This window comes from Rhinolophus ferrumequinum, chromosome 2, assembly GCF_004115265.2.
Source record: "Rhinolophus ferrumequinum isolate MPI-CBG mRhiFer1 chromosome 2, mRhiFer1_v1.p, whole genome shotgun sequence".
Classification (NCBI taxonomy): Eukaryota; Metazoa; Chordata; class Mammalia; order Chiroptera; family Rhinolophidae; genus Rhinolophus; species Rhinolophus ferrumequinum.
The window spans coordinates 45,457,070-45,478,762 of record NC_046285.1 but is presented as its reverse complement, the minus strand read 5'-3'; the positions used below and the strand labels follow the sequence as shown (position 1 = coordinate 45,478,762).

General features: G+C 38.4%; 1 protein-coding gene across 4 annotated transcripts in view; it reads left to right on the top strand.

Moving 5' to 3' along the window:
* The window catches only part of GSK3B (glycogen synthase kinase 3 beta), a 189,138-nt gene extending 173,192 nt beyond the window's left edge, over positions 1 to 15,946 (top strand). For all 4 annotated transcript variants that reach the window (XM_033125680.1, XM_033125672.1, XM_033125665.1 and 1 more), the window contains 2 exons: positions 2,439 to 2,537; positions 15,768 to 15,946. In XM_033125680.1, coding sequence (XP_032981571.1) covers positions 2,439 to 2,537; positions 15,768 to 15,835 — 167 coding nt within the window. In that variant the 3' untranslated portion in view covers positions 15,836 to 15,946. The remainder of the gene's footprint in view (positions 1 to 2,438; positions 2,538 to 15,767) is intronic.
* Positions 15,947 to 21,693: the final 5,747 nt, after the last annotated feature.

Sequence of the window (21,693 nt, the reverse complement as noted above, 5' to 3'; positions counted from 1 at the left end):
TTTCTTGCCTCCTATTTTCTTCACTTTCCCTCTTCTTTCCCTTCATGAGTTACCACTCTCTCCCTACCTAAGGCCAAAATGACTGTCTACCTACAGAAAAAGAGGATTGCTTTTTTCAAACTGTGTGTGCGCATGTGTGTGTGTACACGTACCCTTACCCAAAATAAGACACAAAACCACCATGGCCCCTCAACTGGACATACAGACACACAGAAAGATAGGTGACCTGGTGAGAAAGTGTAAATAAATGGGAGGAAATGAGCAGCCTGGGCTATAAGTAAAGTGCCCACAGACCTTGAAACTCAGTTTATTTTAAAGATTATCTTAAAAGGAGCTTTGTCAGAAAGTCTTACATTAAAATCTCTGGTCATCTTTTCCTGTTTTAGATTTTCTTTTAGACATTGGGCACTTGGTCATAAGGATCTTTTCATTTAGAAGTGTCCGTATCCTGAATAGGTTGAATGCCTTTCTTGCCTGCTTGTTTGTCTGGTTGTCTTTCCATTTTCTATTTCTGTTGATCAGACAAAGACAATTATCTTTTTCTCTGTACTGGGACCTAACACCATGTTTCATGTTCAGTATTGTTCAATGGATAGGAGTGTGGGTGGGTAGGTAGATTGATGGATATGAAAGAAGCCTTTCTAGTTTAGCAGATTTTAATCCTAATTGGGATGGTAGATCTGACTTTCTTTTAAGTTACTGAGAGTAACTACCACATCCTACATTCATTTTTATTCCTAGAACCACAAAGTTATCAGCCATGGCAACTGAGATTCTCTTGCTTTCCAAGGAATAAGACTGTAGATTATAATTGAACTGACTTGATTTTCCCGTTCCTTAGTCAGAACCAAAACAGCTACTAAAGCTGATTATGAGAAAACAGCATCTCTTTGAACCTGATCATTAAGGTGATGGTTTTCCAGCTGTCTCCCAGGGAAGACTGTTATGAGCTGACCTAAGTCATCTCATTTAAAGACAAAGAATAACGAATAATTTCTCTCAGTTTTAAACTTTGCTGCTCATTCATTTTTTCATAAATCTTGACATCAGCCTGTTTCTTTTTACCAGAATTAGGTATCACTTAGTATCTTAATTTAGTACAACATTTAGACATTTAGTATAAAGTTGAATAACGCAATATTAACAGGGACTTTGCACCAGAAAGCTTTTTCAAACTACTGCATTCATACATTTCCCATGCTAAGGGCTGGAAGGAGGGACCAACGGGAAGAGACTGCTGGGAGGTTTCCCTTAGGGGCGATGAAAATGTTCTGAAGCTCGATAGAGGTGATGGTTGTACAAGATTGTGAAAGTACAAAGTGCCTCTAAATTACACACTTTAAAATGATTAATTTTATGTATGTGAAATATATTTTAATTAAAAAAGAAAAAACTTATTTCTTAAGTTTTAAAATTCCATGCCATGTCTGTGAATTGTCAAAATGTATACTGTAGTTCAGAGGATAACATCTTTCTGTAGCTAGTAGTATAGTTGTGTAATTATTCCTCCAAACTGACATTTATTAAGGTGAAAAGAGAACACTCGCTGGTTGAAAGCTGGAATGAATAACAGGAATAAACTAGGGTTATCCGGACGGACTGGGAGAACAGTCACAACAGTCACATTACTGGAAGCTGACATGAGATGCTTATATACATAAGCTTACCAACATTACTTGTTATCTGTCTACATCGTTAGATCCAATATCATCTTAAATTATCTCTTAAGGCTCATTTACAGAACTTGATTCTTTAAAGAAAGCCAGTCTGTATACAACTGACAGAAACTTTCCACATGCAGGTAAAAAGCCTATTTCAAACTATTAAAAAGTAACAATCTTATTGGTTAACAAAGCAAAATAGAAATGAATAAAGATATTTTTGATAAAAACAAAGAGACTTCAAACAGATGTTTGTTAAATCCTGTTTCCACAAGTGTTTGGATAGATCTTATCTGCCACTGGCTCGTAAACAATTGGGTAGATTGTTCTGTTCGTGCGGTTGTGTGTGCATACACATACAGACCCGCAGACTACAGTCATACTCTTTTTTCTCTGACACCATCACCCTCAGTTTTTTAGTTAAATATTGTCAGAATGGTTTGGGAAAATCTAGTAAATTTAAGTTAATGAAAGATGGAAATAGATCCTGTTAATACGCTTATTCTCAAACTTTGGCCAATGCCTTTCTCCCAGATATCTTTAGTTCTCAGACATATTCTAATTCTAGCAGACAGTTTATTTGTTGTGTATTACAACATTTCTGTGGGCTTTCTCTGTAGCTCATTGATTTAGTTTCAGATGTAGGTTTATCACGTCTTTTTGTTGTTGTTAAGCCAGTGCTTTACAACACTGGTAGTATATTTATTGTCACCAATGAAGTAGTTTACATACAAAGTTAAGAGTGAGTTCTAACATGTGTGTCTTCCGTTTCTCTAGAACTGTCAAGTAATCCACCTCTTGCTACCATCCTTATTCCTCCTCATGCTCGGATTCAAGCAGCTGCTTCAACCCCTACAAATGCCACAGCAGCCTCAGGTGAGAACACATTAAGTCTCTTCTATGAAAATACATTGTTTTTTTAAAAAAAGACGTGATTACCTCCATTATATTTCATTTGATACGTGTGAACATTTAATACCTCCCAAGTATCAAAAACATAGCACAGCCAGATGAATAAATGTGACTAAAATATTTTTTTTATTTTCGAAAAGTGCAAAAGGACTCTGTAAATACTTTTCATATAAGGTGTAAATATCTTATTATAATGTTAAATTCTGTCACCTTATTTGTTAATTTGAAAGTCATGCTTTCCATATAATTTCTTGATTATATATATCAAATGAGATGTTGCTAGCAGAACGCAATCTGTATAAATGTAATGTTATTGAACGTAATACACTTCAGTTTCGTCACCCTGAACGTAAATTATATTAGTATACTAGAAGGCAAATTTTTAAGAAGTATAAAATATAGATTGGAGAATTGAATCATTTAACAGGGCTAAAACTGCAATGCAAATACATTTAACTAAGATTTGGATCAGAATGTGACTAGATCTTGTATTTCAAAAACAAAAAGCCCACATGATTCCCAGGGTTGATTTCCGTATAGTGCTGGTCCCTAGCCAGCTAACGAGGTGCCTGATTAAGTGAAGCATCATGAATATCTGTCATTACAGATATTCTGAAAATACACAACCTTTGAGTGAATTGAAGGTCCTCCAAAGAATGGCTGGATACTGTTTAAAAGGAAATTGGAAATATAATAGGAGCACAATCAGGCTCAGAATTTGGTGCGTGTCCCCCCCCCCCTTTTTTTTTTAACAAAAATCAGATGTCGGGAGCTGACTTTATTTTCATTAAATCATCTATTACATTGAACTAAGTTGGATCAGACCCCTTTTTGCCTAAGGGCATTTATGCTGCAGGAGATAAAATCTTTCATTATTAGTTCCTAGCATTCAGCAGTAGGTCAAAATCCATCTGTTGTCTGACACAGAGTTGTTTGTTCCTGTCCAATCTTAATCTTTTAGAATGTTGCTAATGAAGATTTAAAACATTTTGTGCTAGGCCTTGTCCTACCTTTGTTCCAGAAAGAAAGGTCTTTTTTCTAGTTCTACTTCGGTCACCACATGCTACCCTGAGAAAGTCATTTGAACTTGATTAGTTTAGTATTGTCTTATTAGTTTTCTCGTTTCTGTAAAATGAGTGACAGCTCTCCTAGAGTAATTTTGTAAAAACCAAATACGTAATGAAATGTGCTTTAAATTTTTTTAATGTAAAATACAAGGTTTAAAAAAACTGATCTATTTATTTAGAAGAAAGACAGAATTGCTCAGATGAGTTATTAATAAACTTAATAAATCACTGGTCCAGGTTAGATTACATTGATTTTCAAAACTTGAAATAGGACCTAACCCTGAACTAAATGTGTGTAGTTGTTGAGCTCGTTTCCAGGAGTTTTTATAGAATTTCTTTAGACTATGGAGAAAAATGAGAATTATGATTGTAAGTTTTGAATAATTTTAAATTTTCTTAATGTGAGATACTAAACTAATTAAAGTAAACTAAGGTTTTGGGGCAGTTTGCCTAGTAGGAGCCTAGTGTGACTTTATTTTTGTGTTACTTTGATTCAGGTTATAGTAGTTACTAAAATTTATTTTATCGCTATATACATACATATTGAAATCAAATTTCAACATAAATATGGAAACTGGCATTGGACTGTGATCCTGACAGTTTACTTCAAAGTTGAAGTAAATCAGGATATGAGGAATTTAATAGAAGACTAGTAGGCTGAGAACAGAGCTAAAATTAGTTTAGAGAAATGCATGCCTTGAATATCTTAATAGTAACCAAAGAGGATTTCAGATATTGCTCTGAGCTTCCTACTGGCTAAAGTAAATAAAGTAATGTTATCTTAAAATTTCCCATTATTCATTAGATAAAAAGCACACTGGTGACTTAAGAGAAGCAAAGCGTTTCTGGAGCTGCTCTTTGAGAAGAATTTCTCCCTTAGAGCCTTAGATTTGGTACTGTAGGAGATACAATAAATGAATTTCTCATTACCATTCCAACAATAAACATAATAGAGTTTCATATAGATACTTTTTAGGTGCCCATCAGTGTCAGCCTGAGTAGTAAGAGCCCAAGTATGTCACCAAATGTTCCTCAAGAAATGCTGATCTGAATGAATGGATTGACTGTATGACATTAGCAGCTGCCTATATTTAAATAAATGCATGCGTGTGTGTGTATATATGTGTGTGTGTGTGTGTTGTTGTTGTTTTTTAATAAGAAATTGGCAGTGTGGACCATATTTAATAAGACCTTAAAATACAAGTTGTGATCAACAAATATGGTGAATGTTAAAATAAAAAAATTTGATTACAGTGAAAGTCACATTGCCATTAATCCCCCTCAAAATACTCCCCATTGTTCCCAACACACTAATCCCATTGTACTTGCCACTCTCTGAAGCAGTTCTGGAAGTCCTCTTTCGTGAGTGTCTTTAGTTGTGCTTTCATAGCTGCCTCGATGTCCTGAATAGAGTCAAAACGTTTGCCTTTCGTGGTCATTTTGACTTTGGGGAAGAGCCAGAAGTCACACGGTACCATATCTGGTGAATAAGGTGGATGAGGACACACTGTAATGTTTTTATTTGACAGAAATTGCGATACCAGAAGCCAGGTGTGACATGGAGCCTTTCCACTGTGATCACAAAATACGATGAATACTGCTGCCGAGTGCCATCCAACAGAAAGGCAGGGATCTTCAATACGGAAAGTGGCACGTAAAACCTTAATAACTGTGTGTGACAAGTTTCAACTTGTTCAGTGCAGTTGGATGTGAGCTATGGTTAAGAGAAGGTGTGTTTTAAAGTGTGCCGTAAATCATCCTCCATCATGACAACACTCCAAGACACACATTGCTTCTGTCAAATAAAAACATTACAGTGTGTCCTCATCCACCTTATTCACTGGATCTGGCACCGTGTGACTTCTGGCTCGTCCCCAAAGTCAAAATGATTCAGGACATTGAGGCAGCCACGACAGTGCAACTAAAGATACTCACAAAAGAGGACTTCCAGAACTGCTTCAGAAAGGGGCAAGAACAACGGGATAAGTGTGTTCGAAGCAAAGGGGAATATTTTGAGGGGGGTTATTGGCAATGTGTCATTTACTGTAATAAATTTTTTTTTATTTAAACATTCACTGTATTGTTTGATCACACCTCGTATACATGCTCTCTCAGCTTCAGTCTCCTTATCCATAAAAAAGGAACAGTAAATACTTCATAGAGTTGTGAGAAGTAAGCTATACTGTGTTCAGAGTGCTTAGCTGGTGTGTTCAAGGTTCAGGTAGTGACTGCAGGTGAATTGATTCAGACTCATTAGAAAGCATTACTGTGTATAATGAACCATCAGAGTTCATACTTTTTAGGTCACTAATCCCGCTTTAGGAATCTTAACTTCAGGATAAATCTAACAGAAGAAAAAAAGCTACCATGTACAAAGATATAAATAGGAATAAGTCTATAATAACAAAAAGAGCCAATCTGATTTGAATGGTCAACAGTAGGTAATTATTTCAGTACATAATGAGTCTCCATTTTTATGTAACCAAAAAAATTATTATGAAGATTATAGATATCCGTGTAAATACTCTTCTCAACTTACGTGGAGAAAATCTAAAAATCCTATGTACCATGTTGGTAACTGCCAAAATGTGAGTTTGCATGTGGATAGGAACTATATAGAAACACAAAAATTAAAACAGTTGTGTTAAATTAGTTGTGTTAAATTGTAAACAATTAGTTGTGTTAAATTGTGGGTGCTGACTTCTTTTTTCTCTCAAAAGCTTTCACATCTTTTAAAATTGTTAAAATTCCTCAGTGTCAGGGAGCATTTTAGTTGATCATGGCTCTGATTGACATGAGAAATTCTTGAAAATTACCCATACTACTACTCTCAATCCATAAAGCATAATTTCTTATTTTGATATATATGTTTATAAAATTCTGATTTTTCTCCACACCCCCAACAGATCCTCTCATTTACTCCATTTGGGAGACCATTCATCTAGACCATCTTGAGACCTTCTAAAGAACCTTGAGAAGTTGTAGTTTTACTAATCAAAAACGAACCCCTTTGTAGATTATCTGATGCCAGAGGAGTTAAGTGTGAGGAATGGTGGGAAATTTCAACTAGAGCAGTTTTCTCTCTTTATTTGTTTTGTATGTTAGTCTTCTGGGTAAGGTTTCTTTCAGTGCAGTGGTTCTTTTATTAAAACAAATTTGAAAACCACTGATTTGAGTTCACCTCTCTTATTATCTACTGAGAACTAGTCATCTTTCCTATGCATATATATATTCACTAACTGGAAGCTCATAACCACAAGAATGAGCACATTCCATCTTTGTATCACTCTGTTAGAAAGTTTATCCTTTATTCACCCTGAAATTTGTCCCCCAGTACCTTCTTCCACTGAGTGATTCTACTCTGGGATTATATAGAACTAACCCAATCTGTGCACACACTGATCCTTCAAATTTTAATAATGACTAACATGCCCTCCACACTAATGAGAATTTTAAATCCTAACCCTGATATGTTCTCAAGTGTCAGGGTGTTAAGTTTTCTGTACAATTGTATGTCATTTGCACATTTCCTAACCATCAATTTTTACCTCTATCCAAGCAACTAATAAAATCTGTCAAATAGGACAAGGCAGGGCCTGCTACAGATTTTTGTGCCTTTTTTGAGATTACTGATAAAGTAAGTTAAATGGGACCAGGTAAGGTTTACTAGAGATAATTCTTCTAGTGGCCTTTAAGTGATTGGTTACCCTTCTTGTTTGCTTAGCTATAGACCAACCTTACAATACATATAATAATGTTACGAAAAACTTTGTGAAATGCTTTGTTGTCAAGAAAACTTTCAGATTCTTTTCTATCAAAAAGGTGTTAACTATCACAGATGAAAATAAAACATTTTTTTAAGACTCAGGGAAATTTCTAGTGCTTAAATATTTCTAAATTGAATTTCTGTAATCCATGTTAGAATTTGTTTCTTGGACTATATATATATAGATTCTGGGTTTAAAGACATTTCAATATGTAGATTGCCCTCACCTTCTTTGGGCTGCATTTTGTTTATTAGGATTTTTGTTATATCCTTTCCAGGTTGAAAACCCTTCTAACAGAAAAGGGAATCATGATAGGAGTTGGACAAGGTCTGTCTTCTCTGTCTTTTTACCTGATCAGGGGGCTTACGTTTTCTTGATCTTGCTTTGAAAACTTTTCGCTGTTACTTATTTAAATGAAACCTAGTCTCTTCTTACAGCTTCACATTGTTATTTTCTGTTCCTTGGATATGTGCCCTTCTCAAAGTTATATATTTTTAATATGAGCTCATCAGAGAAAACTCTTTTAGTTGCTTTCTTTGGTTCTTCTCCCTTTACTTTGCATTGAGATTATTTTCAATTGCTTGGTCAGGATTTTGTTTTTTATAAATTTCTGTTTCTTGTTAGTTATTAGCCCCTTTTGAAGCCTCTAGCCACAAAATCAAACCTATTTGTTCTCTGAACTTTTTGAAATTCATTTTGCTGAAAGTCACGGTTCAGATTTAGCCAGAGCCAGTGATCTTCTTTCCTTAACTACTACAGTTATTTTTACCCAGAATTACTATTACCTTCTATATCACCATCCAGTTCTTTCTAAATGGACAGAACTAAACCCAGAATAATTTCTCCCATTGTTTGTTTCCACTGATTTTTTAAGAGATGAAATGTTAAGTTAGTGTATCAAATTCCCACTTTTCTAAAACGACAGCTCCCATCCCTCTTCCCCTGCCCAAGTACTCTCTTGCTTTGCCTCTGTGCCACTTTCACAGTGCGCATTGGGAAAGCTGTGTCCATGTCCTGTTTAGTTGTAGAATCTGCAGGGTATGTCCTCAGGTGTTCCTCCTCCTAACCCTGTCCTTTCTGTTTGCTCTATCTTAATCCACATGTATGTGGAATTGCATAAAAGTACACAGCTTAAAAAAACAACAACAAAAAACAGGGATTTTTCTCTATTAACAACATAATATATATAGTTATTTTAGAAAAAAAACATCTCCCATATTCTCACTTCCATAGATAATCAAAGGTAACATTATTTTATATTTTAGTCTATATATGAATGGACAGAGAGACATGCTTTTCAAATGGGCTTATGCTAGTTGGGGGATGGGAGTAAATGACTACATAGTATTTAGCTGGTATTCTAAGCCTGTACCATAATTTATTTAACTAATTCCTTATTCTTAGATACTTGGGTTTTGTCCCAGTTTTTAGAAATAGAATTGCCAGCCAAAAGGTATGAAGAATTTTTAAATTTTTGATACATGTTGTCAAACTGCTTTCCAGAAATCGTATCCCAGTTTACACTGCCCACTGGTAGTGTGCATTTTTCCACTTCTCCATTCCCTTCACACTAGCCAGCCCAGAGTGGGGGGTGGCGGAGGCGCACTGTGTGCTCATTCTTATTTTTAGGCGTTACCAACGTGGTAGCCAAAGAACGGCGGTGTCTCTTTTAGGTACGGTGCTATACCCCTTTCCTCCTATTGGCTCTGTGTTTGAAATAGACGTCCATCCACATATGCCAGTTTGACAAATTCACTGACACTAAGGAGGTTGTATCTACCCCATGTCAGGGTTTTGGGTTCACTTCGCGAGTTAATGTAGAGATAACTGAAGTCATTAGCTTAGTCATTATTTCACCAGCACAGTGCTAAGTGTCACTTCTAGGAAATTCTTTCTTTTTCATGCAAACTGTGTTCTCTCCTATTAAGTTAAAATTTTTACCAGGATTTTTTCCCCCACCAGCAAAAGTAATGTAAAATCTTAAGTTGGTGGGTGTCCTATGGACCTTTCAGGTGTTCTATGTTCCTCAGTTCTTGCCTGAGGTCACCTGCTTAGATTTATACGCCTTTTCTTACTCTTTATTTCTAAATTATTAGATTTTTTAACTTAAAAGATGGAAAATGTTTTCTGTGTCCTCCGTAGCCTTCGGTTTCCTACTCTGAACAGCCAGGCCCTTAAATACAATGTGCTCTGCACCCGAGCTCCGAGCTAGGTCCTCTCCACTGCTGGCTGAGCAAATACAAACAGGCTTGTTGACAAGCTCTCCAGTCTGCTGCAGGATTAGTTAGCTCACTGGCGTCTGAATTTCAGTTCTGTTTTTGAAATGACTGAAGCCACCTTGGTGTCTCGCGCCACACCTTTTCCCTCAGAATAATATGAAAAGAGAGGTGATGAGGTTTTGCTGAGGAAGAGACCCTCCCTCTCCCTCATGCAATATTGTCAGAATCATAGTAGACATTATAAAAAGAAAAATGAAAATCGAGTTCTTCCCCTTACAGATGATACTTTGATTTCATTAGTGTAGATTATGATTTCAATTTAAATATGAACTTAGGGTATACCCTTGATTCTCTGTAATGATCGTGTTTGTTCCACGCATCAGTTACAACACTAATGTCCGAGACCTCGTTTTACAGTGAGTGGCATTGCCACTTAGAACAGCTTGAATAGGGACATATCCTAAGTTAGCTACACGCTGTAAATGGCATCCCAGGCTGCCAAAATCTTCCCTTTTAGAAGAGTTGACCTGTCATGAGCCATTTCTGACTATTATAGAAAGAGGATAGCTGGTGAATAGAAACACACAAAATGAGCCTGGAAGAGCACAATAAAGGAAATAAGAAATTAAAAGTTTACTTTATAAGTTCCCAGATATACTTATAAAGTCCATGTAAAACACAAAAGCGATTTGATATATCTGAAATACACTTTGATTGATATGCCAATAAGAAAAATATTAAACATTGAATGATTTTACAACTTTTGAGGACTTGAACGTGCTTAGGATAAATAAGGAACTAAATTTTTATTTAATCTCACACTTAATCCTGTCTAGTGCACGGCCACCCTCTCAGCGAGTGCAGATGGAACATTCCCACCTCTGCTGCTGGGCCAGACAGTGAACACCTATGTCATTTAGAACCCGTAGTTGTTGGCAGAGCCTTGGGAACCCAGCCCCTGTGTTTATTCTCTGTCCTTTCCTCCCAACCTGTTTCCTTGTTTTCTCTTTTTTGTATTCAAACCCTTTAGCTACAGTTGATAAATGTGGGCCCTTCCGTTTACTCTCCTCCCCCTCCCCATGTGCACATTCGGTCAGACACTTTTTGGTTTCTGACCTGGGCAGCCAGGTGGAGTAGTTTCCTCAGTATTGAGACAGATGCCCATCAAATCCATGATTCAGTTATCTAGCAACTCTAACAGATCTCTGAGAATCGGGGGGTGGGGGGAGCGAATCCTCCCCTAGAAAAATGTATATGTATCATACAGGGAATTTTGCATGTAAAAATTTATTCTAGAACAAAATTGCAGCCTCCTAGACTCTGTGGTGACCTATTACCTTAGGGCTTCACCCTCGGCTTCACTGTGGGACTGCCCGACTTGTCGTTTTTACCTCTAAAGTCACACAGACTAAAACTGGTTTCAGTGAATACATGCACAGATGCCTTTTGCCACATCCAGTACAAAAGCCATAGCACCATAGACTTGTCTTAGGATTAGGGAAAAAACAGTTGGTCATAGGATGCCATCTTCCTATTAGGAGCTTACCTAATTTTGTAGAGACTTGTCTTGGTGCTGTCCTGGGCTTATAAACCCTAACTGGTATTTAAGTTCTTTGACTATGTATGTATGTATGTGTGTATGTATGTATTGGTTTTATATTGCTACATATCAAGAGATGCTAAAACTTAGCAGCTTTAAACATAGTTAACATTTATTATCTCACACAGTTCATGTGGGTCAGGAATTCAGGAGCGGCCTAGCTGGATGGTTCTAGGTTCTCTCATGAGGTTGTAGTCAGAATGTCATCCGGGCTGCAGACATCTGAAGGCTTGCCTGGGGCTGGAGGATAAGCTTGCGGGACGCCCGTTCACTTCATGTGGTTGGAGAATCCCTGCTGGCTGCATGCAGCAGACCTCGTCCCTCAGTGTCTCTCTCCGTAGTGCTACTTGAGTGTTTCACATTGTGGCAGCTGCTTCCCCTAGACCAAGTGGTCCAAGAGGAAGCCATGGTGGAAGCCACACTGTCCTTTATGTCCCAGCCTTGGAAGTCACACATCATATTTCTGTAGTATCCTATTGGTTACATGGGAGAGGGGACTACATTAGGGCATAGACACGAAGAGTCATGACGCATTGCGGCCATTTAGAAAGGTGGCTACCACAATATGTAAGAATGATGTTATACCTTCCTCTCCCAAAGCTGATTATTCTCTCCATTCCCCCTCAAGTCTGTGGTTGGTTGGTTGGTTAGTTGGTCGGTTGGTTGGTTGGTTGGTTGGTTGGTATTATAGGAGCAACAGAAGGGTGGTAATGGGCTTTGGTTTCTAGGAAGCTAGGGAGTCAGTAAACTATCAGCTCTCTAGTTCTTTCCCAAACACTTGTAACTATATACTTCATACAGACTGTTTGAAAATTAGAAAATAAAATAGCTCTACCTTTAATTCTTATCATAAATTCACTGATGTGTTCTAATGTAGTAACCCTTTTAGATAATAGAAATAGGCTTCTAGAAATCACAGTGGATTGTGTAGGGGTTAGGTCTGAATGAAAGTCCCCTTAAGCTCTTTTCTCCCTTTGCTAGGAAATCTTTTCTGCTGTTGCCTATTGCCTGTAACGGTCACCGTTCTGTCCTCTGCTCCCTCTGGTGCTTAGCAATCCCACTTGTTAGCCCTGCGGCCTTACGTACATCACGTCATCTCTGTGGGTCTCCATTTTGCCATTTGCGAAGTGAGGGCAATCATTGTACCTATTTCTTGAGATTGCTGTGTAGGCTAAATGACATGCCTGCACTGCGTACTTAGTATGATGTCTGGGGCATTGGTAAGTACTCAGATACTAACAACTGCTGCCCCTGGTACTTGCTATGCTGGTGATGGTGCTTATTGAAGTCATACGAAACTCTAAATTTATGTATTTTTAGATGTCTCTTTTACCTTTCCATTTATTGAACAATTACTATAAGCCAGGTACTATGCTAAGCACTTCATGGGCCTTACTTCATAAAAATAGGTGGTATTGCCACCATTTTACAGATGAGGAAATTGAAGGATAGAGAGGTTAAGTAACTTGTTCCAAAATCACACAGCTATTAAGTTGTACAACTAGGTCTCATATGCGATAAATGTTTGCGGAATTGAATTAAAGAAAGATTGTCAGTGTCAGTATCAGAAGAGCATCTCAAGACTACAAACAAGACTGTAGAGCCAGTCTTTGGTGCTTCATAGTTGGATTGGATGCTTTGTGAACAGAAGACCTTAGCCCAGCCTATGAACCAGGACGCCAAGTAACATCGCTCTTACCAGTGCGAGTGTAAAGGAGGGAGTGCAAGAGAAACAGAGGGAGCTTTGCCGCTGCTAACAAGTTACTGTTTAAATGACGGAGAAGAAAAGTTACAGAAATTAACAATAAACATTCAAATCAAGTGACAGTTTTTCAGAATTTTAATGAACATTTTTATTACAGAATGCCCATATTAATTCAATTATGGTAAAATAAGTATAGAATTGACAGTGGGAACAAAACAAGCATATACCAAGAATAACTTAAGAAATGTAGCTATGTTCAGTGAATAAGCAAAGGAGTCTGTTGGGGCGACTATTGAGTTTGTAAAACTTCACATTTTGTTTCGCTTTGCTTTTCTCCCTGTACTTTCTCTCCCTCTGAAAAACAGAGAAGTCTGTTCTTTTTTTCAGTAAGGACATGTGTAATTAGATTTTAAGTAAAATTCATTGCATTAGGCAAAGGGTTTTTGTTTTGTTTTTTATGCATGAGTAGTACAGTGCTTTGATTTTAGGTATCAACAGTATTTGTAATCAACATAATTAGCTGTTAAAATTTTTCTCATCACGTGATTTGGAAATAATTGAGAGAAAAATATAGATCATTAAATTACAGACCTGAGAAGCCTGAGTGTCTTTTCAAATGTTATTGTTCAGAAGATGAACAATGGTTATGTGCCCACTTAAAAGGCTTGTGCTTCTTATGACCATAGAAGCAGCCTTGAATTTATCCAAGGAGGGGGAGACTAGTTTGGGGAATGTCATAAGCTCACAGGTAGTAGCCAGTGAAAGGACATCTGCGGGTTAGTAGCTAAATAGGATTTTGTCAAAGAGCTGAAGAGCGTCACGGGCTGGGTGGCCATGTAAATGGGACTTGCTGGGTGGTGGCCGATGTAGCCAATGGGTGCTGTGGCCTGAGCTGCTAACAGTGCTGGTATATGTGCCGATGTCATGGTCACGCAGATATATTCTTGATGACGAGGGAATCTCTTAAGTCCTGGGGAAAATCAGAATGTGACAGTTTGACCCGTCATCTTCACGTATCTGAAAATGAGAGAGCAGTGCTGTTTGATGATGGTCACGCACAGGTTCTTAGTACCATCCAAAGCACAGGAAATGCTGCGGTACGCTGGTGTGGGAGGAACGTTACAAGTATGAAATAGCTCTGTGGCCTTACAGGCTTTCTCTAGGCTGCTGTGCCGAAATTATGAAAATGAATGTTTTTCCCAAGAAAGACTTACAGAAACATGTAGCCTGGACAGGAATTGATGTTAGGTTATTTGATGCCCAGAATTTGGGAGATCATTGAGAATAAAACTCCTGCTAAGCAAGGCATATCCAAGAAAGATCAGGAGTCATGAGTGAAGCATTAGACATAGTTAACTGATTACTGGAAAAGACTCTTTACCTGCCTTTGGAGAATAGGTTCTATGTCATATACCCTCTCCTGCCACCGGTTCACATGTCATACCAGTGAGTTAATATGACTCCATGCCATGGGCAGTAAGAAGCTAATGCATGGACCCTGGTGCCATAATGTCTGCACTTACTTGCATGAAAACAGGATTAAAAGCAGCTATTTTGAAGCAAATTAAATTAATTAAACATTACCATTCAAATTAAGCGAGGTAAACATTTCTTCCCCAAAGGTTTAGTTAAATGTTTATAAGGGCACATTGTTTTGAGATCAGGAATTCAGAAAAGAAGTATAGTTTTTATAGAGTGGCCAATGAAATTATAAACTGACCAGCCAATCCTTAAGAGTTCCTGTGTGTTCTCGGGGTCTTTCGTTTCTCACTCTAATTAAAAAATTCAAAGACCGTACGTTGCATTCAACCATGATGTTGTTTACTCCTCACAGGATAGAGGAGAGCCACAGGTTCTAGAGAGACACAACTTCTGGGTCTGTTTTTGGTATCACCAGCCTTGATGGCCACAGGTGGTATGACTTCTAGGGAGATGGCTCTTGGATGTTGCCCACCCCCACCAAGCCACCTTTCTTCCTGCCCATGGCTAAGCATGATGTGTTTGGGAGAAAACTGGCCCAACAGTATATTCCCAGTCATGCATGAGGTGACAGGGAGGCAATAGACCAGCCACTGAAATAATAGCCTATTGCATGCCCAAGATGGAGAGCCAGTCTGGACACGATTAAATACCCACTTAAATGTTAATGGATACTGTGAAATAATATTGGACCTTTGAAGGGGAGAGAGGGTGAAAGTTAAAGTTATATGTATTTCCAAAGGATTAGGCAAATTAAGCTCAGTGCCAAGATATTTGACTACAGGATGCTTTGTTGAATAAGTGAATTGGTACTACAGAGGCTGTTTTCTTTTTTTGCTGATTGTCTTCCATTTCTATGAATAACGAAGAGGGGCTGTACTTAGAAAGCAAGCAGCTGAGTTTGATTTACGTATAGCACTTCTGCCTGTCAACACTGACCCATATTACTTTCATTGCCTCCACCCGTTTTACCCACTTAGGCAGATGGCATATTGTAACATGGTTCAGAACTTTTAGCAAGTTTTTCCAGCTGTGCATTTTCAAGTGAGCTAGACTCCAGCTGAGTATTCATACACTGCTAATCCCGGCTGTAACGAGCTGTGACGGAAGTGGTGTCTGGCTACCTGTCTATAACTTACTCAGAGACGGTATCATCCTGCACCAGCACCAGGCCAATGCATGGATTTAGCTCTAAGCAGAAAGAAATCAGATTTCAGAGCATTGGCCACACTTAAAACAACATTCCAGACACAGCTTGGAAGACCACACAGCTCACAGTCTGCAGTGGAGGCAATGTGCTTTCCTCTTTGGGGTGTTCTAGAATTGCTCATACCCTCTCGGAACTTTTGATTTGCAGATGCTAATGCTGGAGACCGTGGGCAGACCAATAACGCCGCTTCTGCATCAGCTTCCAACTCCACCTGAACAGGCCCGAGCAGCCAGCTGCACAGGAAAAACCACCAGTTACTTGAGTGTCACTCAGCAACGCTGGTCACATTTGGAAAGAAAATTAAAAAGCGAAAAAAAACCTGTTCATTTTAGTGTTCAATTTTTTTATTATTGTTGTTGTTCTTATTTAACCTTGTAAAATATCTATAAATACAAACCAATTTCATTGTATTCTCACTTTGAGGGCAACCCGGGGTGGGATGGGTTGGGGGGAAGCGGAGCTCTAGAACACACAATCTCTCTCCCACGACAATCTTTTTATCAAAAGCCTGCTGTTGTATACTTACCAAACAGGACTCCTGCCTCATGCCCCTGCCACAAAAGACGAAAACTTGGTTCTGTGCTGACGTTTTTGTGAACTTTGTTTTCTTTTAAAGTCAAGTGTAAGACCTTGGTATAGTGCACAGCTTGAAATTGGCTGGGAGCTTAGCAGGCATAACTCCATGGGGACTCAGTGTCACTTGTAAAATTAATCCATATCCTCGGGTGTTTGAAGACTTGCCTTTGGCATGTTGGTGGCAGGTGTGGCAGACAAAAAAGGAAATGTGTATGTTTGTAACCCAGGGATGTCAGTCATTTTTGAAACTATAAAAGGGGAAGATTTTTAATTGGTTAAGGTTTTGTTTTGCTCTTCATCAGTGCTAGTGGTGGAGAAACTTACGTAGGAGGCTGTCAGAGGAGGAGCACATGTGCTCCACGGTGAGTCTTTCTTTGCCAGACCAAAGGTTCTCTGCAGATCGCAGTACAGTTTTAAACTGGTGACCTAGGAGAAGACTGAAAAGGGCCACTCTGGCTGCAGAGGTCAAGAGCCGATGGGCCTGGAGAAAGGCGACGGGCCAGGGGCAGAGCTCACCACTGTGAATGAATTAGTCCAGATATTTTCCTAAAGTTGCTTCCCTCGGAAAGATACACTTGAGAGGACATTATAGTTAAATAATGTGAACTGTAACAGTCTACTGGTTTATTTTTCATATTTTTTTCATTGTAGATCGAGCTTGCAGAAATTGCCACATTCTGCACATAGTTCTAATTTTAAATCCAAATCTAGAATCTGTATTTAATTTCAGCTTTTTTTAACCTCATGCTTTTTAAATTTTATTTATTGATGCATGTCAGATAGCCATTATGATTTTAGATGGTAGTAGGAATATTAAAAACTACACATCAAAATGATATAAACAGTCACTTGTACCTGCTGACTTTATAGAAAAGTTGATTATATAAATGTGTGTATATATGTTATATATACATAGATTCAATACTGCTTTTTGTTTCTGGTTTGTTTTTATTTTGTCCACAGTATCAAAAATTGGTTGGAGCGTGAGAAGAAGGATGTTGCCCCCCCCAACACCCAGTTAAGAGTTTTTGTTTCTGTTTTCTTTGTGTATCAGTGAACAGTGTAAGACAGTCTGTTTTTGAAGAAAAAGCAATATTCCTTGGAAAGCAAGGACTGAAGGATTATGTTTGCAGTGAGGAAATAGATTTTCACAACTAGTTTGTTTTGTACTTTGAAGGTTGACATCTTTGGGGGCCTTATATACTCTAAAACGAACTTAGTCACCTTGGTGCTTACGGGCCATTACTTGACCTATGAATCTTTAAGGCACAATCAGTTGTACTTTACATTTAAAGATCACTTAAGTGATGGCCCCCTTTCCCTCCGACCCGCCCCTTCCCCACACCTGCCAGGATTAGCTGAGCCCTAGAGTGTGTGTAACCTCCCTTCACCCTCCTCGTTGCCATCGTAGGTCATGTTAGGGGTCTCGCCCTCCAGGTGATTTGGAAGTGGAGTCGCATGGCAGCCCTCATGCAGGTCACAGTACCCTGTTCTGCTGCTTCACCATGTGTGTGTGACTCTCCAAGAGAGCCCTGCTGCCTGCTGAAGTGAACCAGTACCCAGGAAGGAGACTGTGAGCCATCTTAATTTTCACTCACTGTTCAGCTAAGGTCTTCGGCCATGAAAGGGGGGTTCCCAAACCTCTGGTTATATCAGAGTTCAGGAGAAAGGAAACACACTCAGTCAAGCCAAATCAAACAAATTGAGTTTTATTTTTTATAATGAGCTTCTGAGAGCTAATTAAGATTTGAAAGATGTCTGAATCAAAGTATTTGGCAGCAAAATTGCTACAGGGAATGGCTTTGATAAACCATTTTCAGAAAGTATTTATAAAGAAGCTGAACAGCAGGTCTGTGACAGAAATGGACCTGCTTTCAGACCAAACTGCCCAGCCAAACATCTGGACACAGACACTACTCCGGACGTGGTATACTTGCTGGAGTCCATGAAAATCTGTCTGTTTTACAAAACACTTTCCTCCCCAATCAATGGGGTAAGACAAGAAGAGAGAAAAGTCAGCTGCGTTTCTCTCATTTTAGTGTGTGTGTGTGTGTGAGGGCTGAGATGCGTGATTTTTCTTTCTCGAGGATCATGGCGGGATCACAGAACTCTTTTATACAAGTGAGATCCAGGTCTCTGAATATCTTTTTGTAAATAATAATAATAAATAATAATAATAATAAAAAGCTCCTCACCAAATTCAAGCTTGTACATTATATTTTCTTTCAATGTTTTTAAATTTAAGTTTTATTGTTTTGTATGTAAATATGTGGACCCAGGAACTGTTATTAATGAGCAAAAAGTTACTGTTCAGGGCAGTGATTCTGTTTAATAATCAGACAAAATGTAGACGAGCTTTTTAAAGCCATATAGTTTTAACTCTGTACAGTAGGTACCGGCCTGTATTATTGTAACAATAACTCTAGCAATGTATAGTGTATCTATATAGTTTGGAGTGCCTTCGCTGCCATGTGTTTGTTCTTTTTGTTGTTGTTTTTCATTTTTAAAATTTTAATTGGTTTCTCTATCCATGTCTCCCGGTCCCACCCTTTTCCCTTTGAAATAATAGCTCACTCATCACGCGGTGTCTGTGCCCCTTCATAGTGAATTTCAATAATACCGTGCTCAGGATTGGAAAGAGGGAACCGTGTTCATAATCTCATTTCATTCAAGCCTTTGTTTTGGTTCTGAGCATCTGTTTCCTCCTCAGAAGCAGTGACCGGTTTCATTTCGGACGTAGGCCACCCAGGGACTTAGCTGGTGCCAGGGAGGCCTAGAGCTGGGGGATATCAACAGGTTCGATTTTGCTCGTCTCTTCCCCAAACCCTAACCGTGGGTCTTACACACAGCAGATTCCATGCTTGCTTTCTCTCCTCATTGCCTTCCTTCACAAATGAGAGAGAAAAAGAGAGAGAATTGGCTTTTATAAATGAAAGTTTCTGACTAGTTCCAGGTTTTGGTAATCAGGGAGCTAACCTGCTGTAGTGCATCCCTGGCAGTGACTGCGGGTCGTGCTGCCGCGCCGACGGCTGCTGTTCCCACAGGGGAGCTCTTAGCCCATCCCCTCCCTCCTGCCTCCTCTACCCGTGTTCAAGGAAACAGCATTTTCATTTCTTTTTCAAAATCAGTTTAATTCTCACTATGTGCCCATCATGAAGGCCTTTTTTGAAAGAAGAAAAATCAAAATCATTTGTTTTGCCTCCAAGTACTCCATGTAAGATGTCTTTGAGTAGAAGAAAACAAACTTTACCAAACCAAAGGTTGCTATTTTTGAAACATCATGTGTTCATTCCAGCAAGGCAGAAGACTGCACCTTCTTTCCAGTGACATGTGTCATCTTTTTTAAGTCCTCTTAATTTTTAGATAACATATTTTTGGTTTGTGTTTTAACAAAGCCTACCTAACCAGTCATCTTGTCTGCACCAATGCAAAGGTTTCTGAGAGGACTATTGTATTTCTCTATCCCTGTGGATATAAAGACACTGGCATTTCATTTCTTTTTCCCTTCCTTTTTAAGGGATTTAACTTTGGAGTCTTCCAAAGGAAGTTTGGCCAATGCCAGATCCCCAGGAGTCTGGGGTTTTTCTCTTTGTTTTAAACCAAAATTGTATCTGATTCCTGTTGTCATGTTAGAGATCATGTAATCACAGAGCCGAACACTTTCTCCCCTATATAGAAAAATAAACTAAGCATGCTTTACAAGAGAATCTGTCTTTTCTGGTAGAAACCTGAGCCACTGAAAATAAGAGAGACAACTAGAAGCAGAGTAGAGTCCCAGACAGGTCTACGTTTGAGAGGCTTTGAAAGTAATCCCTAGGGTTTGGGTTATTTTCACAAGGGTGATAACGTATTCAAGTTTGTTGCTCCATTTTGCACCTCTGCAATAAACGCAAAAGGACAACCAGTGCATAAGGAGTTAGCTTGACAAAGTAGACTTCCTTGTGTTCATTTTTTAAGTTTTTTTTTCTTACTATATCTGTCTACAGGCAGATACAGATAGATGTATGAAAATGTGCTTGCCTGTAAAATTTGCATTTATAAATGTGTTGCCGATGGATCACTTGGGCCTGTACACATACCAATTAGCGTGACCACTTCCATCTTAAAAACAAATCTAAAAATTTATTATATATATATATATATAAAGGACTGTGGGTTGTAAACAAACTTGCAAACACTTGTGCAAATCTGTCTTGATATAAAGGAAAAGCAAAATCTGTATAACATTATTACTACTTGAATGCCTCTGTGACTGATTTTTTTTTTCATTTTAAATATAAACTTTTTTGTGAAAAGTATGCTCAATGTTTTTTTTTCCCTTTCCCCATTCCCTTGTAAATACATTTCGTTCTATGTGACTTGGTTTGGAAATAGTTAACTGGTACTGTAATTTGCATTAAATAAAAAGTAGGTTAGCCTGGAAATGAAATAAAAATTCACAAGTGTGTGGTCTTTATTTCAGTACCCCACCCTCTTTTTTCTTCACCCTACCTACTTTGTCACTGCAATATGTAGTCACGTCACCATCACCGTTCCTCCAATTAAAGAAACTTGGATCTTTGTTATGAAAATCAAAATATGAACATTAGTTCTCGTTCTTTCAAATGATCTTTTTACATTGTGTAGCCCCAAGAGGTGCAGCTTCCATCTCGGAAACCTTTGGATTTGATGTAGAGGAAGCTTTGCAGGCACTGCTTTGAAAAGAAAGCAAGCATCCCTGGATGGGACAAGTTTTTTAAAAGTGTATAAGCTGCTGTCTTTGATTACTGTGTTCATGGTTTGGTGTAGCTGTATTTTCTTTTATCTTTCAACCCATTAGTAATGGTCTTTGGGAGTATCTGTAAAATATATGAACACCACCAACAGTGGGGCTGTACCTCCCAGGTAACCAACACATGTATTTGAGTCTGCTCACTTCCAATACTGGATGATGTATGTAAACATGTAATGTCTCTTAGTGCAAAAAGAAACATTTTTTTTTAGGGCTGGCTGACTGTCAGGCCTAATCTAAAGACTAGATATAAAGTCATGTGACTGCTGCTTCAATAAAAACAAATTTATATTGGATAACATCTGGTCCTCTTTTTTTTATTTCTTTGTGGTGGGGTGTTGGCTAATACTTGTAAAATAGAGACATTTGCCAATGGCAGAGAGGAATAAGCACAAACACAAGGTGTCACTTGTGGGATGGGCCTCTTGATGGCATTGAAGTGCATTTGTTTGGGATTTACTAATATCTTATTTCCTGCCCTGTTTGAATTGGGTTTGAGCAAGATACCCTTTTAACGTAAAATCCTGGAAGACAGCATTTTACATTTCTGAGGTCTTCCAAAAAGCACTGACCAACCAGTGCTTTGGGATCTGTACCTGTATGAGCACTTTGGTACATCTATCCTTGAATATTAACTTGGACTACAAGTTAATACATATTATATACATATTATAATACTTGTAATACGTAAGTCATGTTCATATCAACTCAATGTTTGGGGAACTG